The sequence below is a fragment of the Oncorhynchus gorbuscha genome, unplaced genomic scaffold (assembly GCF_021184085.1).
Source record: "Oncorhynchus gorbuscha isolate QuinsamMale2020 ecotype Even-year unplaced genomic scaffold, OgorEven_v1.0 Un_scaffold_1486, whole genome shotgun sequence".
NCBI lineage: Eukaryota > Metazoa > Chordata > Actinopteri > Salmoniformes > Salmonidae > Oncorhynchus > Oncorhynchus gorbuscha.
The window spans coordinates 1,269-21,693 of NW_025746251.1; the positions used below are offsets into that span (position 1 = coordinate 1,269).

The 20,425-nt window shown below is 44.7% G+C and overlaps 1 protein-coding gene across 1 annotated transcript in view; it reads left to right on the forward strand.

Moving 5' to 3' along the window:
• Positions 1-537: 537 nt before the first annotated feature.
• The window catches only part of LOC124023039 (non-muscle caldesmon-like), a 50,492-nt gene continuing 30,604 nt past the window's right edge, over positions 538-20,425 (forward strand). Inside the window, exons 1-5 of the mRNA XM_046337631.1 lie at positions 538-1,386; positions 1,830-2,076; positions 3,401-3,541; positions 7,269-7,310; positions 15,333-15,376. Of these exons, the coding sequence (XP_046193587.1) occupies positions 686-1,386; positions 1,830-2,076; positions 3,401-3,541; positions 7,269-7,310; positions 15,333-15,376 (1,175 nt within the window). The 5' untranslated portion in view covers positions 538-685. The remainder of the gene's footprint in view (positions 1,387-1,829; positions 2,077-3,400; positions 3,542-7,268; positions 7,311-15,332; positions 15,377-20,425) is intronic.

The window sequence follows — 20,425 nt, forward strand, 5'->3', positions numbered from 1 at the left end:
GGCCTAAAATAGTGCACTATAAAGGGAATAGAGTTATATATGTCTGGCCTAAAGTAGTGCACTATCAAGGGAATAGGGTGCCATTTTGGACACCGATTCAGACTGGGGCCAGATCCCACTATTTTAATGTCCAAATTCAATTTAAAGAGGAGGAGAACTCAAAGACTGAAGCTGTCTGAGTTTCTTTATTTATAGTTTCCTTGGTTTCAGTCTTATCTTCCTGCTACAGATGGAGGATCTTCATTTGAGCCAGTTTTCTACAGCAGGAAAATAATCCCGCAGCAACAGGAAATGTGAATTATAGAGTGGATTATTATTAATGGACATTTTTGAAGAGGTTGATACATCATTCGTAAGGATAAATCAAGTCTGAAATTGTTAAGGGGAAATGACAAACTTCAGAAGCCTTTTTAAACCTCAAATAAACTAGACGTTTTACATTTAAAGCTCTCCTGCAACACGGCGATCAAATTAAAATGTATGGGTGATCGCTTGTAGAGAGAGAATAATAACTTCTGTAAAGCATCTATCAGTTCCTACTTCATACTGAACTGAAAAAGAGGCATGACAAGATCAGTGACTCTCATCACTTCCTGTATGGGCTCAACATCCTTCCTTAATTTAACCAAGCCTTAAGAGTGAGCTACTATCGGGTGTTGAGACACAGCTAGAGACACAGATAGACATGGCTGAGACACAGATAGTCATCGATGAGACACAGATAGTCTTGGATGAGACACAGGAAGACATGGCTGAGACACAGCTAGAGACACAGATAGAGATGGCTGAGACACAGATAGAGATGGCTGAGACACAGATAGTCATGGAGGAGACACAGAAAGAGATGGATGACACCCCGAAAGACATGGATGAGACACAGATAGTCTTGGATGAGACACAGGAAGACATGGCTGAGACACAGATAGTCATGACTGAGACACAGATAGTCATGACTGAGACACAGATAGTCTTGGATGAGACACAGGAAGACATGGCTGAGACACAGCTAGAGACACAGATAGAGATGGCTGAGACACAGATAGTCATGACTGAGACACAGATAGTCATGGAGGAGACACAGAAAGAGATGGATGACACCCCTAAAGACATGGTTGAGACACAGATAGTCTTGGACGAGACACCAAAAGACATGGATGAGACGCAGAAAGAGATGGATGAGACACAGATAGTCTTGGACGAGACACCAAAAGACATGGATGAGACACAGAAAGAGATGGATGAGACACCGAAAGAGATGGATGAGACACCGAAAGACATGGATGAGACACAGAAAGACATGGATGAGACACCGAAAGAGATGGATGAGACACCGAAAGAGATGGACGAGATACGTACTTCTTCCTTGTTTGTCACTGAAGGAGACAGGTAAACATTTCAAAGCAAACTGAGGGAATCTTGTGGATTGATAAGATGAGAACTGTCCAAAGTAGTTCATAACTACAGCAGTGGAGATATTAGAAGGTGTTACATTTATAATGCAGTTTGATCATAGTGAGAGACGGAGCAGCTTCCTCCAACCTGTCCTCTAACTATGGACTTTACTTTCATCCTCTCCTCTCCTCTCCTCTCCTCTCCTCTCCTCTCCTCTCCTCTCCTCTCCTCTCCTCTCCTCTCCTCTCCTCTCCTCTCCTCTCCTCTCCTCTCCTCTCCTCTCCTGTCCTCTCCTCTCCTCTCCTCTCCTCTCCTGTCCTCTCCTCTCCTCTCCTCTCCTGTCCTCTCCTCTCCTCTCCTCTCCTCTCCTCTCCTCTCCTCTCCTCTCCCTCTCCTCTCCTCTCCTCTCCTCTCCTCTCCTCTCCTCTCCTCTCCAGTCGTAGTGGCAGCTTGGGAGGGCAGAGACAGGAGGAGGTGGATGGAGAGGTTCCCGGGGGGCAGCTGGAGACAGAGAAGACACCAGGCCAGGGACAGGGCACCCTGGAACAGCTGAGACAGAGACAGCAGGAGGACCAGGAGGAGATGGAGGAGTTGAACCGCAGGAGAGAGGAGAAACGCAGAGCCAGGGAGGAGGAGGAGCACCAGAGAGAGAAAGAGGAGCAGCACAGACAGGAGCAGGAGGAGGTGAGACCTGGGTCCGTTATAATGAATGAACAGGGGGGTCAGATCCTAGACCAGCACTCCTACTCTGAGACTGGTATGTACACTATCTGTGTGTGTGTATATGCATGTCTCTGCATGTTGGTAACACTTCCTATGAACACCCTCTTCATAATGCATTGTTAGCACTTTTCTAACACCTTGTGAGCTCTGACATGTGCTTTATAATGCATTATAATGCACAACAGAGGTCAGTTCAGGCTCATGTACAGTGGGGCAAAAAATGATTTAGTCAGCCACCAATTGTGCAAGTTCTCCCACTTAAAAAGATGAGAGAGGCCTGTAATTTTCATCATATTTTCCACCATAATTTGCAATTAAAATCATTAAAAATCCTACAATGTGATTGTCTGGATTTGTTTTCTTCTCTTTTTGTCTGTCATAGTTGAAGTGTACCTATGATGAAAATGACAGGCCTCTCTCATCTTTTTAAGTGGGAGAACCTGCACAATTGGTGGCTGAAGGAGGCAGGAGGAGAAGAAGAGGGGTGTGTTCTAATGTAGTTTCTCTGTCTACAGGAGGAGAGGAAGAGGGGTGTGTTCTAATGTAGTTTCTCTGTCTACAGGAGGAGAGGAAGAGAGGTGTGTTGTTCTAATGTAGTTTCTCTGTCTACAGGAGGAAAGGAAGAGGGCTGTGTTCTAATGTAGTTCCTCTGTCTGCGGGAGGAGAGGAAGAGGGGTGTGTTCTGATGTAGTTTCTCTGTCTACAGGAGGAGAAGAAGAGGGGTGTGTTGTTCTAATGTAATTTATCTGTCTGCAGGAGGAGAGGAAGAGGGGTGTGTTGTAATGTAGTTTCTCTGTCTACAGGAGGAGAGGAAGAGGGGTGTGTTCTAATGTAGTTTCTCCGTCTACAGGAGGAGAGGAAGAGGGGTGTGTTGTTCTAATGTAATTTATCTGTCTGCAGGAGGAGAGGAAGAGGGGTGTGTTCTAATGTAGTTTCTCCGTCTACAGGAGGAGAGGAAGAGGGGTGTGTTGTTCTAATGTAATTTCTCTGTCTACATGAGGAGAGGAAGAGGGGTGTGTTCTAATGTAGTTTCTCCGTCTACAGGAGGAGAGGAAGAGGGGTGTGTTGGTCTAATGTAATTTCTCCGTCTGCAGGAGGAGAGGAAGAGGGGTGTGTTCTAATGTAGTTTCTCTGTCTACAGGAGGAGAGGAAGAGGGGTGTGTTCTAATGTAGTTTCTCTGTCTACAGGAGGAGAGGAAGAGGGGTGTGTTCTAATGTAATTTCTCTGTCTGCAGGAGGAGAAGAAGAGGGGCGTGTTGTTCTAATGTAGTTTGTCCGTCTGCAGGAGGAGAAGAAGAGGGTGAAAGACGGGATAGAGAGTAGGAGGATGGCGGCTTCAGAGAGAAGGATGAAGAACCTCAGCATTTCCAGCATTGAGGGAGACGAGTCCTTCAGCCCCTTCAGTCCCATGAGCCCCACCTTCAAGGTACTACTGATGTCCCGGTATCTATCTATCTATCTATCTATCTATCTATCTATCTATCTATCTATCTATCTATCTATCTATCTATCTATCTATCTATCTATCTATCTATCTATCTATCTATCTATCAATCTATCAATCACATAACTTCAAGGTACTACTGATGTCCCGGTATCAATCAATCAATCAATCACATAACTTCAAGTTACTACTGATGTCCCATATAATTGACCACCATACACATCACCTTGTCATTCGCCTATCACCTAACCACCTATCACCTATCACCTAACCACCTATCACCTAACCACCTATCACCTAACCACCTATCACCTAACCACCTATCACCTAACCACTTATCACCTAACCACCTATAACCTAACCACCTATCACCTAACCACCTATCACCTAACCACCTATCACCTAACCACTTATCACCTAACCACCTATCACCTAACCACCTATCACCTAACCACTTATCACCTAACCACCTATAACCTAACCACCTATCACCTAACCACCTATCACCTAACCACTTATCACCTAACCACCTATAACCTAACCACCTATCACCTAACCACCTATCACCTAACCACCTATCACCTAACCACCTATCACCTAACCACCTATCACCTAACCACCTGATGTCCCATATAATTGACCACCATACACATCACCTTGTCATTCGCCTATCACCTAACCACCTATCACCTAACACCTAACCACCTATCACCTAACCACCTATCACCTAACACCTAACCACCTATCACCTAACCACATGCCCACAGTTGTAGGGAAAATTATTTTTATTAGAACCAAAAAGGATGGATTTCTTCATATACAGGATGTAGCCCCTGAAAACCTTCATAGGATGTATTTCACAGCATATTTGTCACCTTTCTGTTCACTCCGACTCACACAGTGTTACACAGTGCTTGGTGTAGCATGTCTGCCATGCCGACTCACACAGTGTTACACAGTGCTTGGTGTAGCATGTCTGCCATGTGACTCACACAGTGTTACACAGTGCTTGGTGTAGCATGTCTGCCATGCCGACTCACACAGTGTTACACAGTGCTTGTTACACAGTGTGGTGTAGCATGTCTGCCATGCCGACTCACACAGTGTTACACAGTGCTTGGTGTAGCATGTCTGCCATGCTGACTCACACAGTGTTACACAGTGCTTGGTGTAGCATGTCTGCCATGCCGACTCACACAGTGTTACACAGTGCTTGGTGTAGCATGTCTGCCATGCCGACTCACACAGTGTTACACAGTGCTTGGTGTAGCATGTCTGCCATGCCGACTCACACAGTGTTACACAGTGCTTGGTGTAGCATGTCTGCATGTCAGTGTTACACACTTGGTGTGTTCTGCCATGCCGACTCCACAGTGCTTGGTGTAGCATGTCTACCACTGTGTTCTGTTCCCATGCTTCATGCCATCCTACCAGAGACTCCTCCTTCTGTTTTACCCAGTAAGTTGCCGACTGTCTGTGTTTGCAGTGTGTGGATGGATATAACTGTGTTGGCTCTGTGATGTGAAGTGAGAGTCCTGTATGGTCTGTGGTTGTATGACAGGTAACATGAGTCTCTACTTAGAGTCTGATGTCATTGCAGTGTGTGGATGGATATAACTGTGTTGGCTCTGTGATGTGAAGTGAGAGTCCTGTATGGTCTGTGGTTGTATGACAGGTAACATGAGTCTCTACTTAGAGTCTGATGTCCGTATGACTATTCACACTGGCTTCCTTTGGGTTCCGTTTTGTGACTTGGTTCATTTGTTTTCAGAAAATGTTTTCTGAAATGTTTTCAACACAACTTCTCAGACAGAAATGAACCGTGACAGATTTGAAACAAACCTGAAAACACTTTTGTTTTTTACTAACTACTAAATATAAAATACTTTCAAAATCAACTCTTTGATGAGCAAAACAGTTTGTTTTCTCAATCTTATCGTAGAAACACAAAAGACAGTGTTGACTACAGGATCACTTCTGTACATTTTCTTTTCTCACTATGTGTCATCACACCACCTCTCCACCTCTTGCATGTCATGTTGACACATCATCCTTTATTTCTTCACCTTGATGTTTTTTTAATAAGTGTGAAGAAATGCTTTTCACGCTTCCTGTGTTGAAAGCATTTAGAGAGTTTTAGGCTGAGAGTTTTAGGCTGAGAGTTTTAGGCTGAGAGTTTTAGGCTGTGTTCTAACGTCCATACTAGTCTACCTCTTAGAATCCCGCCCCCAATACTCTGCTTTATTCTAAGAACTATGTTACTATGGATACTGGAACAGAGCCTTTGTGTACCTTCCAAATGGAACCCTATTCCCTTTATAGTACACTACCGTTGACCAGGACCCATAGGGTGCCAGATAGGGTTCCATTGGGGACACCAACGTTGTGTTGTTCCATAGATGTTGTGTTGTGTTGTGTTGTTCCATAGATGTTGTGTTGTGTTGTGTTGTTCCATAGATGTTGTGTTGTGCTCTGTGTGTAGCTGCATGTGGTCAGCGTTCCTTAAACACTACAACAATTCACGGACCGTCATAGGTTCATTCATGTCTTCATGGGTTCATTCATGATGGGTTAATTCATGTCTTCATGGGTTAATTCATGTCTTCATGGGTTAATTCATGTCTTCATGGGTTAATTCATGTCTTCATGGGTTAATTCATGTCTTCATGGGTTAATTCATGGGTTAATTCATGTCTTCATGGGTTAATTCATGTCTTCATGGGTTAATTCATGTCTTCATGGGTTAATTCATGTCTTCATGGGTTAATTCATGATGGGTTAATTCATGTCTTCATGGGTTAATTCATGTCTTCATGGGTTAATTCATGGGTTAATTCATGTCTTCATAGGTTAATTCATGTCTTCATGGTTTAATTCATGTCTTCATGGGTTAATTCATGTCTTCATGGGTTAATTCATGTCTTCATGGGTTAATTCATGTCTTCATGGGTTAATTCATGTCTTCATGGGTTAATTCATGTCTTCATGGGTTAATTCATGTCTTCATGGGAAAGCACCCGACTTTCTTTTCTGGCTCACAGCTAAATAGGATGTAACACATCCTTGCACATCCTTGCATTGCTCAATAGAAGCCTTGCTAATGTGCCAACTGTTGAGTCATAACCAATGAAGTGACACACTCAATCCAATGTTTTCTGTGCTTCTGTTAAACCAGTAAAACACTAGTAATACTCCTATTACAAGTAGGAGTGGAGCTGCGGTCTAAAACACTGCATCTCAGTGTTTGAGGCGTCACTACAGACCCTGGTTTGATTCCAGGCTGCATCACAACCAGCCGTGATTGGGAGTCCCACAGGGCGGCGCACAATTGGCCCAGCGTCGTCCAAGTTTGGGTTTGGGTTTGGCCGGTGTAGGCCGTCATTGTAAATAAGAATTGATTCTTAACTGACTTGCCTCGTTTAATAAAGTTTCAATGACATTTTTATTACAAACAAATATATTTTCCTCTAAAATCAATCGGTCAAAACACAAAGATTATTAGCCAACTATTAGGAAAATAAACCATTTGGACCGTGGAAAAGTGTTCCTCCTACTGTACGTGTCTATCAGATGAATGACCGTACATATTATCCTGTTTCTTGGCACGCCGTTAGCAGGGTAAAAGTCATCTGAAAAGAAACTGTCTGCAGCAGTTGGCTTGTGTCTTCCCTGTCATCAATGTGCTTCCCTGTGATGTGTGTCCTTCCAGAATGACACCGAGGAGAGGATGACGTCTGAGAATACCTGCACGGTGAGTTTCACCTTGGAGACCCAGGGTTCCAGAGGACAAACGTATTTCACAACATTTCATCCAAATCAAAACTATTCTGTTGTTGTTTTAGATTCTGCCCTCCCCGTGTTAGATTCTGCCCCCCCCCCGTGTTAGATTCTGCCCCCCCGTGTTAGATTCTTGCCCCCCGTGTTAGAATCTGCCCCCCCCGTGTTAGATTCTGCCTCCCCCGCCCCGTGTTAGATTCTGCCTCCCCCCGCCCCGTGTTAGATTCTGCCTCCCCCGCCCCGTGTTAGATTCTGCTCCCCCGCCCCGTGTTAGATTCTGCTCCCCCCGCCCCGTGTTAGATTCTGCCCCCCGTGTTAGATTCTGCCTCCCCGTGTTAGATTCTGTCCCCCCGTGTTAGATTCTGCCCCCCCCGTGTTAGATTCTTGCCCCCGTGTTAGATTCTTGCCCCCCGTGTTAGAATCTGTCCCCCCCGTGTTAGATTCTGCCCCCCGTGTTAAATTCTGCCTCCCCGTGTTAGATTCTGCCTCCCCGTGTTAGATTCTGCCTCCCGTGTTAGATTCTGCCTCCCCGTGTTAGATTCTGCCCCCCGTGTTAGATTCTGCCTCCCCGTGTTAGATTCTGCCTCCCCGTGTTAGATTCTGCCTCCCCGTGTTAGATTCTGTTCCCCCCATGTTAGATTCTGCCTCCCCCGTGTTAGATTCTGCCTCCCCCGTGTTAGATTCTGCCTCCCGTGTTAGATTCTGCCTCCCGTGTTAGATTCTGCCCCCCCGTGTTAGATTCTGCCTCCCCGTGTTAGATTCTGCCTCCCCGTGTTAGATTCTGCCCCCCGTGTTAGATTCTGTTCCCCCGCCCCGTGTTAGATTCTGCCCCCCGTGTTAGATTCTGCCCCCCTCGTGTTAGATTCTGTTCCCCCGTGTTAGATTCTGCCTCCCCGTGTTAGATTCTGCCTCCCCGTGTTAGATTCTGCCTCCCCGTGTTAGATTCTGCCCCCCCGTGTTAGATTCTTCTGATTCTGTTCCCCCGTGTTAGATTCTGCCTCCCCGTGTTAGATTCTGCCTCCCCGTGTTAGATTCTGCCCCCCGTGTTAGATTCTGTTCCCCCGTGTTAGATTCTGCCTCCCCGTGTTAGATTCTGCCTCCCCGTGTTAGATTCTGCCCCCCGTGTTAGATTCTGTTCCCCCCCGCCCCGTGTTAGATTCTGCCCCCCGTGTTAGATTCTGCCTCCCCGTGTTAGATTCTGTTCCCCCGTGTTAGATTCTGCCTCCCCGTGTTAGATTCTGCCTCCCCGTGTTAGATTCTGCCTCCCCATGTTAGATTCTGTTCCCCCCCGCCCCGTGTTAGATTCTGCCCCCCGTGTTAGATTCTGCCCCCCGTGTTAGATTCTGTTCCCCCCGTGTTAGATTCTGCCCCCCGTGTTAGATTCTGCCTCCCCGTGTTAGATTCTGCCTCCCCGTGTTAGATTCTAACCCCCCCTGTTAGATTCTGTTCCCTGTTTGCTTTTATAACTAAAACGAAAGGAAATATTTCTAATAAATCTCAAGGAATCATCAGCATGATATTTGTTGTTGTATACGATGCATTACAACAGAGATCTGGTTTGATTTTTAGCTCAAATGTAACACAAAAGTGATTCTGAATCTGAAGGGGGAAACATAATATAACAGAACACAGAATGATTCTTTTTATGTGGATTAAAGGTTCTGGAACGTTGACCCCATGCGAGGGTCATTCCAGGTTAAAGGTCACCACGGGGATAACTGTGACACAAAGGTTCCGTTCTGTTGTGTTCCGTGTGGTCGTAACGTGACACCACTTGTCAGCTGTCTGTCTTTTTATTAATGTCGTTCTGCGCTTCATACAAACTCAGCTCTTGTTTCTAGCCTGGTCCCAGATCTGTTGGTGCTGTCTTGCCAAATATAGACACTGTCATGCATCAATGACCATATGGGTTGGCAAGACAACCCAAACAGATCCGCGACCAAGCGTTCCTGTTTCACCTTCCCTCCAAAGACCTTCTGAGCCATTGTTTCTACATCATCAACATGAAGGTGTCCATATTATCAGCCATGCTGATGGGTAATATATTGACAACTTCAAGGGGAAGATTGTTCCTTTCAACTTACTGTGTGGCCCTGACATACACCTTTACCATGTCATGACAGTACTATACACCTTTACCAGGTCATGACAGTACTATACACCTTTACCAGGTCATGACAGTAGTATACACCTTTACCAGGTCATGACAGTACCTTTACCAGGTCATGACAGTACCTTTACCAGGTCATGACAGTACCTTTACCAGGTCATGACAGTACCTTTACCAGGTCATGACAGTACTATACACCTTTACCAGGTCATGACAGTATTATACACCTTTACCAGGTCATGACAGTACCTTTACCAGGTCATGACAGTACCTTTACCAGGTCATGACAGTATTATACACCTTTACCAGGTCATGACAGTATTATACACCTTTACCAGGTCATGACAGTACCTTTACCAGGTCATGACAGTACCTTTACCAGGTCATGACAGTATTATACACCTTTACCAGGTCATGACAGTATTATACACCTTTACCAGGTCATGACAGTATTATACACCTTTACCAGGTCATGACAGTATTATACACCTTTACCAGGTCATGACAGTATTATACACCTTTACCAGGTCATGGTCACCTTTACCAGGACAGTATTATACACCTTTACCAGGTCATGACAGTATTATACACCTTTACCAGGTCATGACAGTATTATACACCTTTACCAGGTCATGACAGTACCTTTACCAGGTCATGACAGTACCTTTACCAGGTCATGACAGTACCTTTACCAGGTCATGACAGTACCTTTACCAGGTCATGACAGTATTATACACCTTTACCAGGTCATGACAGTACTATACACCTTTACCAGGTCATGACAGTACTATACACCTTTACCAGGTCATGACAGTATTATACACCTTTACCAGGTCATGACAGTATTATACACCTTTACCAGGTCATGACAGTATTATACACCTTTACCAGGTCATGACAGTACCTTTACCAGGTCATGACAGTACTATACACCTTTACCAGGTCATGACAGTATTATACACCTTTACCAGGTCATGACAGTACTATACACCTTTACCAGGTCATGACATTACTATACACCTTTACCAGGTCATGACAGTACCTTTACCAGGTCATGACAGTACTATACACCTTTACCAGGTCATGACAGTATTATACACCTCTACCAGGTCATGACAGTACTATACACCTTTACCAGGTCATGACAGTACCTTTACCAGGTCATGACAGTATTATACACCTTTATCAGGTTATGACAGTACCTTTATGACAGGTCATGACAGTACCTTTACCAGGTCATGACAGTACTATACACCTTTACCAGGTCATGACAGTACTATACACCTTTACCAGGTCATGACAGTACACCTTTACCAGGTCATGACAGTACCAGGTCATGACAGTACCTTTACCAGGTCATGACAGTACTATACACCAGGTTTACCTTTACCAGGTCATGACAGTACTATACACCTTTACCAGGTCATGACAGTACCTTTACCAGGTCATGACAGTACTATACACCTTTACCAGGTCATGACAGTACTATACACCTTTACCAGGTCATGACAGTATTATACACCTTTACCAGGTCATGACAGTACTATACACCTTTACCAGGTCATGACAGTATTATACACCTTTACCAGGTCATGACAGTATTATACACCTTTACCAGGTCATGACAGTATTATACACCTTTATCAGGTCATGACAGTACCTTTACCAGGTCATGACAGTAGTATACACCTTTACCAGGTCATGACAGTATTATACACCTTTATCAGGTCATGACAGTATTATACACCTTTACCAGGTCATGACAGTAGTATACACCTTTACCAGGTCATGACAGTACTATACACCTTTACCAGGTCATGACAGTATTATACACCTTTACCAGGTCATGACAGTACTATACACCTTTACCAGGTCATGACAGTACTATACACCTTAACCAGGTCATGACAGTATTATACACCTTTACCAGGTCATGACAGTACTATACACCTTTACCAGGTCATGACAGTACCTTTACCAGGTCATGACAGTACCTTTACCAGGTCATGACAGTATTATACACCTTTACCAGGTCATGACAGTACCTTTACCAGGTATGACAGTACCTTTACCAGGTCATGACAGTATTATACACCTTTACCAGGTCATGACAGTATTATACACCTTTACCAGGTCATGACAGTATACACCTTTACCAGGTCATGACAGTACTATACACCTTTACCAGGTCATGACAGTATTATACACCTTTACCAGGTCATGACAGTACTATACACCTTTACCAGGTCATGACAGTACTATACACCTTTACCAGGTCATGACAGTACCTTTACCAGGTCCAGTATTATACACCTTTACCAGGTCATGACAGTACCTTTACCAGGTCATGACAGTACCTTTACCAGGTCATGACAGTATTATACACCTTTACCAGGTCATGACAGTACCTTTACCAGGTCATGACAGTACTATACACCTTTACCAGGTCATGACAGTACTATACACCTTTACCAGGTCATGACAGTATTATACACCTTTACCAGGTCATGACAGTATTATACACCTTTACCAGGTCATGACAGTACCTATACACCTTTACCAGGTCATGACAGTACTATACACCTTTACCAGGTCATGACAGTATTATACACCTTTACCAGGTCATGACAGTATTATACACCTTTACCAGGTCATGACAGTACTATACACCTTTACCAGGTCATGACAGTATACTATACACCTTTACCAGGTCATGACAGTACCTTTACCAGGTCATGACAGTACTATACACCTTTACCAGGTCATGACAGTACCTTTACCAGGTCATGACAGTACCTTTACCAGGTCATGACAGTACCTTTACCAGGTCATGACAGTACTATACACCTTTACCAGGTCATGACAGTATTATACACCTTTATCAGGTCATGACAGTACCTTTACCAGGTCATGACAGTAGTATACACCTTTACCAGGTCATGACAGTACTATACACCTTTACCAGGTCATGACAGTATTATACACCTTTACCAGGTCATGACAGTATTATACACCTTTATCAGGTCATGACAGTACCTTTACCAGGTCATGACAGTACTATACACCTTTACCAGGTCATGACAGTATTATACACCTTTACCAGGTCATGACAGTATTATACACCTTTACCAGGTCATGACAGTATTATACACCTTTACCAGGTCATGACAGTACTATACACCTTTACCAGGTCATGACAGTATTATACACCTTTACCAGGTCATGACAGTACCTTTACCAGGTCATGACAGTATTATACACCTTTACCAGGTCATGACAGTACCTTTACCAGGTCATGACAGTACCTTTACCAGGTCATGACAGTATTATACACCTTTACCAGGTCATGACAGTACCTTTACCAGGTCATGACAGTACTATACACCTTTACCAGGTCATGACAGTACCTTTACCAGGTCATGACAGTATTATACACCTTTACCAGGTCATGACAGTACTATACACCTTTACCAGGTCATGACAGTATTATACACCTTTACCAGGTCATGACAGTATTATACACCTTTACCAGGTCATGACAGTACCTTTACCAGGTCATGACAGTACCTTTACCAGGTCATGACAGTACTATACACCTTTACCAGGTCATGACAGTATTATACACCTTTACCAGGTCATGACAGTATCATACACCTTTACCAGGTCATGACAGTACTATACACCTTTACCAGGTCATGACAGTATTATACACCTTTACCAGGTCATGACAGTATTATACACCTTTACCAGGTCATGACAGTACCTTTACCAGGTCATGACAGTACTATACACCTTTACCAGGTCATGACAGTATTATACACCTTTACCAGGTCATGACAGTACTATACACCTTTACCAGGTCATGACAGTACCTTTACCAGGTCATGACAGTACTATACACCTTTACCAGGTCATGACAGTATTATACACCTTTACCAGGTCATGACAGTACCTTTACCAGGTCATGACAGTACTATACACCTTTACCAGGTCATGACAGTACTATACACCTTTACCAGGTCATGACAGTATTATACACCTTTACCAGGTCATGACAGTACTTTACCAGGTCATGACAGTACTATACACCTTTACCAGGTCATGACAGTACCTTTACCAGGTCATGACAGTATTATACACCTTTATCAGGTCATGACAGTATTATACACCTTTACCAGGTCATGACAGTATTATACACCTTTACCAGGTCATGACAGTACTATACACCTTTATCAGGTCATGACAGTACTATACACCTTTACCAGGTCATGACAGTATTATACACCTTTACCAGGTCATGACAGTATTATACACCTTTACCAGGTCATGACAGTACTATACACCTTTACCAGGTCATGACAGTACTATACACCTTTACCAGGTCATGACAGTACCTTTACCAGGTCATGACAGTACTATACACCTTTACCAGGTCATGACAGTACTATACACCTTTACCAGGTCATGACAGTATTATACACCTTTACCAGGTCATGACAGTACTATACACCTTTATCAGGTCATGACAGTACCTTTACCAGGTCATGACAGTACTATACACCTTTACCAGGTCATGACAGTACCTTTACCAGGTCATGACAGTATTATACACCTTTACCAGGTCATGACAGTATTATACACCTTTACCAGGTCATGACAGTACCTTTACCAGGTCATGACAGTATTATACACCTTTACCAGGTCATGACAGTATTATACACCTTTACCAGGTCATGACAGTACCTTTACCAGGTCATGACAGTATTATACACCTTTATCAGGTCATGACAGTACCTTTAACAGGTCATGACAGTAGTATACACCTTTACCAGGTCATGACAGTACTATACACCTTTACCAGGTCATGACAGTATTATACACCTTTACCAGGTCATGACAGTATTATACACCTTTATCAGGTCATGACAGTACCTTTAACAGGTCATGACAGTACTATACACCTTTACCAGGTCATGACAGTATTATACACCTTTACCAGGTCATGACAGTACCTTTACCAGGTCATGACAGTACCTTTACCAGGTCATGACACCTTTACCAGGTCATGACAGTATTATACACCTTTACCAGGTCATGACAGTATTATACACCTTTATCAGGTCATGACAGTACCTTTACCAGGTCATGACAGTACTATACACCTTTACCAGGTCATGACAGTATTATACACCTTTACCAGGTCATGACAGTAATATACACCTTTATCAGGTCATGACAGTACCTTTACCAGGTCATGACAGTAATATACACCTTTACCAGGTCATGACAGTACCTTTACCAGGTCATGACAGTACCTTTACCAGGTCATGACAGTACCTTTACCAGGTCATGACAGTACTATACACCTTTATCAGGTCATGACAGTATAAACCACAAATGCTTTAACGAGAAGGAATTCTTTGGATGGGTAGAAATACTTTGTATTGATAATGTAAGGTTACCATAGATCGATAATGTAGGGTTACTGTAGATCGATAATGTAGAGCTACTGTTGATAAATAACGTAGGGCTACTGTAGATTGATAATGTAAGGCTACTGTAGATTGATAATGTAGGGCTACTGTAGATTGATAAGGTAGGGCTACTGTAGATTGATAATGTAAGGTTACTGTAGATCGATAATGTAGAGTTACTGTTGATAGATAACGTAGGGCTACTGTAGATTGATAATGTAGGGTTACTGTAGATTGATAATGTAGGGCTACTGTAGATTAAAAGGTAGGGCTACTGTAGATTAATAATGTAAGGTTACCGTAGATTGATAATGTAGGGCTACTGTAGATTGAAGTTGTTAGCTGTTATTCTAGGTAGCTTCAGATATATTATCTCCCAATACAAACCCGGTGTCCTTGTTCCCCTCCTCAGATCAACGAGAGGACTGAGTCTCTGAACCGCTCTCTGCAGAAAAGGTGAGTGAACATCTCTCTCTCTCTCTCTCTCTCTCTCTCTCTCTCTCTCTCTCTCTCTCTCTCTCTCTCTCTCTCTCTCTCTCTCTCTCTCTCTCTCTCTCTCTCTCTCTCTCTCTCTCTCTCTCTGTCTCTCTCGGTCTCTCTCTGTGTCTCTCTGTGTCTCTCTGTGTCTCTCTGTCTCTCTCTCTGTCTCTCTCTCTCTCTCTCTCTCTCTCTCTCTCTCTCTCTCTCTCTCTCTCTCTCTCTCTCTCTCTCTCTCTCTCTCTCTCTCTCTCTCTCTCTCTCTCTCTCTCTCTCACTCTCACTCTCTCTCTCTCTCTCTCTCTCTCTCTCTCTTTGTCAGTGATGATTTATGTGTACTAAGTCAAACCAGATGTGTTTTCTTTGGTGGCTGTTGGTAAGATAGATGGGCGACATGCTTACAGAGGAGCCTCGCGCTGAGATAGATTAGTTATCTGATCCTATAGCAGCCGTGTGGTGGAATACATTAGACATCTGATCCTATAGCAGCCGTGTGGTTAGATAGATACACTCTAACACTCGTATAGCCGGTGCAACAGGTACGCTCCTCATGGTGAGATAGAGATAGCATGGTGAGGGACAGCATTAGCTAGGAGTCTTAGGGCCTTAAGACAGAGAATGGTGAGAGAGAGAGGAATTAGCTAGGAGTCTGAGGGCCTTAAGGGCCTTAAGACAGATAATGGTGAGGGAGAGAGGAATTAGCTAGGAGTCTAAGGGCCTTAAGATATAAAATGGTGAGAGAGAGAGGAATTAACTAGGAGTCTAAGGGCCTTAAGACAGAGAATGGTGAGAGAGAGGGGAATTAGCTAGGAGTCTAAGGGCCTTAAGACAGAGAATGGAGAGAGAGAGAGGGGAATTAGCTAGGAGTCTAAGGGCCTTAAGACAGAGAATGGGGAGAGAGAGGGGAATTAGCTAGGAGTTTAAGGGCCTTAAGACAGAGAATGGTGAGAGAGAGAGGAATTAGCTCGGAGTCTGAGGGCCTTAAGACAGAGAATGTTGAGGGAGAGCATTAACTAGGAGTCTGAGGGCCTGAAGAGATGAAGTCATCAGGTGAGCTGGTGTTTTATTGCCTCTCTGTTTCCCATCTGTCAGAGGACACACACACACACATACATAAACATGCACGCAGGCACACACACTCACTCACACACACACACATACACTTGTAAGAGGAAACATTGCGTGAGGATAATAGCCCCTTTCATAAAATGTGAACATGATGGAACTCATCATCAGAGTCAATGACATCATCGTAACTAATGGTAACCCAAACACCCTCGACACAAAGCATCTGTCTGCGTTGGTGGAAGACACTGCTAATAAAGTTTAAAGTTTTCCGGTGTCACATTTATCTGGCCTAAATCAGAGGGACAGGAAGATATTATATTAAAGCAGATGGAAGAGATCACTGTTTAGAGGATAGTCTGTGTTGATATGTGGTCTAGTCTGTTAGACATCCTGGTGAGACTAGAGATGACCTGCTGTTCTGGCTGGGCAGTGAGCTCCTGGTGAGACTAGAGATGTCCTGCTCCTCTGGCTGGGCAGTGAGCTCCTGGTGAGACTAGAGATGTCCTGCTCCTCTGGCTGGGCAGTGAGCTCCTGGTTAGAGTAGAGACATCCTGCTCCACTGGCTGGCCAGTGAGCTCCTGGTCAGATGTCCTGCTCCTCTGGCTGGGCAGTGAGCTCCTGGTGAGACTAGAGATGTCCTGCTCCTCTGGCTGGGCAGTGAGCTCCTGGTGAGACTAGAGATGTCATGCTCCTCTGGCTGGGCAGTGAGCTCCTGGTGAGACTAGAGACGTCCTGCTCCTCTGGCTGGGCAGTGAGCTCCCGGTGAGACTAGAGAGGTCCTGCTCCTCTTGCTGGGCAGTGAGCTCCTGGTCAGATGTCCTGCTCCTCTGGCTGGGCAGTGAGTTCCTGGTGAGACTAGAGATGTCCTGCTCCTCTGGCTGGGCAGTGATCTCCTGGTGAGACGAGAGATGTCCTGCTCCTCTGGCTGGGCAGTGAGCTCCTGGTGAGACTAAAGACGTCCTGCCCCTCTGGCTGGGCAGTGAGCTCCTGGTCAGATGTCCTGCTCCTCTGGCTGGGCAGTGAGCTCCTGGTGAGACTAGAGATGTCCTGCTCCTCTGGCTGGGCAGTGAGCTCCTGGTGAGATGTCCTGCTCTTCTGGCTGGGCAGTGAGCTCCTGGTGAGACTAGAGAGGTCCTGCTCCTCTGGCTGGGCAGTGAGCTCATGGTCAGATGTCCTGCTCCTCTGGCTGGGCAGTGAGCTCCTGGTGAGACTAGAGACGCCCTGCTCCTCTGGCTGGGCAGTGAGCTCCTGTGCTATAGCAAATGTAAATGGAGCTGGTTGGGTTAAACCACACTTGCCTGAAGCAAGAGTAATGCTTGTGGCGTGCAGGAGGCCTGGGGTCAGACAAGTGTTGAAACGGTTTCAGGCTGACTTGAAAGAAGAGCATAGGGAGTATAAGTCTACTATCACTTTATTTAGACTATGACACACATTAATCCTTCGCTGTACCCAAAATGGCCATCAAAGGAGTGTGGATTCATTCAATGTCTTAAGAATGAGCTATACCTTTACTTAGCAATGAAATATACAACCCTAACCCTATCTCAGAGTACTATAAATCCTAACCTTAACCCTACCTCAGAGTACTATCAACCCTAACCCTAACCCTACCTCAGAGTACTATCAATCCTAACCCTACCTCAGAGTACTATCAACCCTAACCCTACCTCAGAGTACTATCAACCCTAACCCTACCTCAGAGTACTATCAACCCTAACCCTACCTCAGAGTACTATCAACCCTAACCCTAACCCTACCTCAGAGTACTATCAACCCTAACCCTAACCCCTACCTCAGAGAGTACTATCAAGTACTATCAACCCTAACCTCTACCTCAGAGTACTATCAACCCTAACCCTAACCTCTACCTCAGAGTACTATCACCCTAACCCTAACCCTCAACCCTACCTCAGAGTACTATCAACCCTAACCCTACCTCGGAGTACTATCAACCCTAACCCTACCTCAGAGTACTATCAACCCTAACCCTAACCTCTACCTCAGAGTACTATCAACCCTAACCCTAACCTCTACCTCAGAGTACTATCAACCCTAACCCTAACCCTACCTCAGAGTACTATCAACCCTAACCCTACCTCAGAGTACTATCAACCCTAACCCTACCTCAGAGTACTATCAACCCTAACCCTACCTCAGAGTACTATCTAAACCCTAATCAACCCTAACCCCTACCTCAGAGTACTATCAACCCTAACCCTACCTCAGAGTACTATCAACCCTAACCTCTACCTCAGAGTACTATCAACCCTAACCTCTACCTCAGAGTACTATCAACCCTAACCTCTACCTCAGAGTACTATCAACCCTAACCCTACCTCAGAGTACTATCAACCCTAACCCTACCTCAGAGTACTATCAACCCTAACCCTACCTCAGAGTACTATCAACCCTAACCTCTACCTCAGAGTACTATCAACCCTAACCCTACCTCAGAGTACTATCAACCCTAACCCTACCTCAGAGTACTATCAACCCTAACCCTACCTCAGAGTACTATCAACCCTAACCCTACCTCAGAGTACTATCAACCCTAACCCTACCTCAGAGTACTATCAACCCTAACCCTACCTCAGAGTACTATCAACCCTAACCCTACCTCAGAGTACTATCAACCCTAACCCTACCTCAGAGTACTATCAACCCTAACCCTACCTCAGAGTACTATCAACCCTAACCCTAACCCCTACCTCAGAGTACTATCAACCCTAACCCTAACCTCTACCTCAGAGTACTATCAACCCTAACCCTAACCTCTACCTCAGAGTACTATCAACCCTAACCCTAACCTCTACCTCAGAGTACTATCAACCCTAAACCTCAGAGTACTATCAACCCTAACCTCTACCTCAGAGTACTATCAACCCTAACCTCTACCTCAGAGTACTATCAACCCTAACTAACCTCTACCTCAGAGTACTATCAACCCTAACCTCTACCTCAGAGTACTATCAACCCTAACACTACCTCAGAGTACTATCAACCCTAACCTCTACCTCAGAGTACTATCAACCCTAACCCTACCTCAGAGTACTATCAACCCTAACCTCTACCTCAGAGTACTATCAACCCTAACCCTACCTCAGAGTACTATCAACCCTAACCCTACCTCAGAGTACTATCAACCCTAACCTCTACCTCAGAGTACTATCAACCCTAACCCTACCTCAGAGTACTATCAACCCTAACCCTACCTCAGAGTACTATCAACCCTAACCCTACCTCAGAGTACTATCAACCCTAACCCTACCTCAGAGTACTATCAACCCTAACCCTACCTCAGAGTACTATCAACCCTAACCTCTACCTCAGAGTACTATCAACCCTAACCTCTACCTCAGAGTACTATCAACCCTAACCCTACCTCAGAGTACTATCAACCCTAACCCTACCTCAGAGTACTATCAACCCTAACACTACCTCAGAGTACTATCAACCCTAACACTACCTCAGAGTACTATCAACCCTAACCCTACCTCAGAGTACTATCAACCCTAACACTACCTCAGAGTACTATCAACCCTAACCCTACCTCAGAGTACTATCAACCCTAACCCTACCTCAGAGTACTATCAACCCTAACACTACCTCAGTACTATCAAGTAACCCTACTCAGAGTACTATCAACCCTAACCCTACCTCAGAGTACTATCAACCCTAACCTACCTCAGAGTACTATCAACCCTAACACTACCTCAGAGTACTATCAACCCTAACCCTACCTCAGAGTACTATCAACCCTAACACTACCTCAGAGTACTATCAACCCTAACCCTACCTCAGAGTACTATCAACCCTAACCCTACCTCAGAGTACTATCAACCCTAACCTCTACCTCAGAGTACTATCAACCCTAACCTCTACCTCAGAGTACTATCAACCCCCTACCTCAGAGTACTATCAACCCTAACCCTACCTCAGAGTACTATCAACCCTAACCCT